This window comes from Penaeus vannamei, chromosome 36, assembly GCF_042767895.1.
Source record: "Penaeus vannamei isolate JL-2024 chromosome 36, ASM4276789v1, whole genome shotgun sequence".
Classification (NCBI taxonomy): Eukaryota; Metazoa; Arthropoda; class Malacostraca; order Decapoda; family Penaeidae; genus Penaeus; species Penaeus vannamei.
In genome coordinates, this window is record NC_091584.1 from 17,985,362 (window position 1) to 17,987,861 (window position 2,500).

Genomic DNA, 2,500 nt, shown 5'->3' on the forward strand with positions numbered 1-2,500 from the left:
TGGAAAAAATATGCCTTTTACTTTTATATATCTAAATCAAAGCTACCTTAAAATAAGGTAAGGTATTAGTAATGACTTTGGAAATTGTAAGTTTTATCTTACTTTTGATTATTATACTATAAAAAGAAAGGAGTGAAAATGGGAGAGGGAGAGAGAGAGGAGAGGTTGAGAGGAGAAAGTTAAGAGAGAGGAGAGAGAGAAGAGAGATGAGAGAGAGAAGAGAGATGAGAGAGATGAGAGAGAGAAGAGAGAGAAGAGAGAGAAGAGAGAGAAGAGAGAGAGAAGAGTGAGGAGAGAGAGGAGAGAGAGAGAATTCTCCCATTTTTGGAAATCCGTAAAAACTCTCAGACAACTTAAATCACCATGTGAAAATTCTATATATTTCATACTATTAAAAATATGCTCAATTTATGGCAAAATTATAAACACTGATACGTGAATAATGCTTACAACAATAAAATAAATCTACTGGCATACAGGGGCTCATAAATGTTTACTAAGAATTATATTATTGAACATTTTAAGAGGTGGAGAAATTAGCAACAAACAAAATCACAAAGATTGATTATTAGAAAAATGGGACATTTTCTAATAAACTTGTTTTCTCTGTGGTCTATTTACAACCATGATATCACCATGGTGGTGTTTTTGTCATTCATTATCATGAACTGAAACAAAAAATAATCATTTCTTTGTCTTACATTAATACCAAGAAGCATATCAAGTCTTATTACAAAAGGGAGTTATTTTTATATCAAAATGCAAATGCTTTTTTGTTAGACAAATTTCGGCAAGAGAAATTTGGCTAGATAAGTGATTTAGAGATTTTGCTACATGAAGAAAATCATTAGTGAGTGTATCACATCTTTGCATAATATATATATATTTTTTTTCATTTATATAAACCTGAGAAAAAAAAAAAAAATGTAATTACCTCACCTGAAAAAAAACATACATATGTAAAAAATAAGGAATGCTTTTTCTAGCCTTATTCTATGCATTCAAAATAAAAAATACACAAGATATAAAATTAGAAAAGGGAAAACTGGAGTAATCAAAACCTTTAAATGATAACTGATACATACGAATGACTATCATGAATTTTTGGTATGAATCAAATAATGCCCGCAAAAGGAACATAGCAAATATAAGCAAATAGGTTGCTTTACATTCTATTATGACTATAAGAAAGAGCAAAATTAATTCTAAATTTGTGAAATACCTTTTTGTACAAGTATGCAATATGTGACAATTTTGACTCTTTCATAAAGAAAATAATATAAAACATACATTCATGCATACATACATTTTATATACATATTAATAAATAAATAAATAAATAAATAGATAAATAAATAAATAAATAGATAAATAAATAAATAAATAGATAAATAAATAAATAAATAAATAAATACATATATATATGTATATATATATATATATATATATATATATATATATATATATATATATATATATATATATATATATATATATATATATATATATACACACACATTAAATAATTCTATAGTAACATAACAAATACACAACTGCTCTATTTTGAATACAATCTGCACCACTAACAAAATTACAGTCAGGAAAATAGCAATTGCTATAAAATGAAAGTGTGAAAGTTAAAAATTATATAAATAATTAAAGAGAAAACTACAAGAAATAAATCATATTAATATATTTTGTTTTACATCTCATAAAATGCAAAGACAATCTTCTTTAAAAATATAAACCAGCCACTCATGACAAGACTTATTTTTCTACGTAGAGCATGTTTTGCTTATATGCCGTGCGAGCAGGCAAATGGAGATAGCAACTGTCATACAATATACTTCCTTTGTGACAAGGAGTTTGCATTGTCTGTCTAGAGATCACTCTCTTTGAGAGATTATAATGGTAAAATAAATACTGGGGAAAAGTTGTATATTTTGGAATACTGTGAGAATGAATGAATATAACCAAGAAAAACTAAAATAATCTGCTCATACAAAAATGGCACATTCTTCTGGAGGAAACATTATGTGTTGCTAACTACACATAAAAGTCTTGCTTTGAAATATGCTCCTACTAACCCTCGTGCCATTTAAGATGCAAATAAAAGACTAGCCAGAGAAATCACAACCTTAAATAAAAATTGAGAAAGAGATAGAAAAAAGAAAAAGATTTGTGCAAATTACCAGATGTGGAAACCTATCCACACACACAATTCTGACTTTAAAAACAGACACAAAACAAATACAAAACAAAAATCTATCTTCACCACTCCATGACACCCCTTTCTACAGACAGGAGGAAAGGAAGTGCCACCGTTTCAATTAACATCAGACCACAAAGATGTCCTCTTTGTCTTTGTCTTTGGTGGTCTGTCTCAGTGTCTCAAGGCCCATCAGCATCTGGATGTTGCCCTGGACAGTCAGATGGCCTGAGAGGTAGGCTTGCAAGGGGGCCAGAGTGCCCTCAAAGATGGCCATCAGGTCCTCCTGGG

At 29.4% G+C, this 2,500-nt stretch overlaps 1 protein-coding gene across 1 annotated transcript in view; it reads right to left on the reverse strand.

Moving 5' to 3' along the window:
• Nucleotides 1-1,520: 1,520 nt before the first annotated feature.
• The window catches only part of LOC113825647 (stomatin-like protein 1), a 23,801-nt gene continuing 22,821 nt past the window's right edge, over nucleotides 1,521-2,500 (reverse strand). Inside the window, exon 13 of the mRNA XM_070114910.1 lies at nucleotides 1,521-2,500. This exon is cut by the window's right edge and continues 8 nt beyond it. Within this exon, the coding sequence (XP_069971011.1) occupies nucleotides 2,337-2,500 (164 nt within the window). The 3' untranslated portion in view covers nucleotides 1,521-2,336.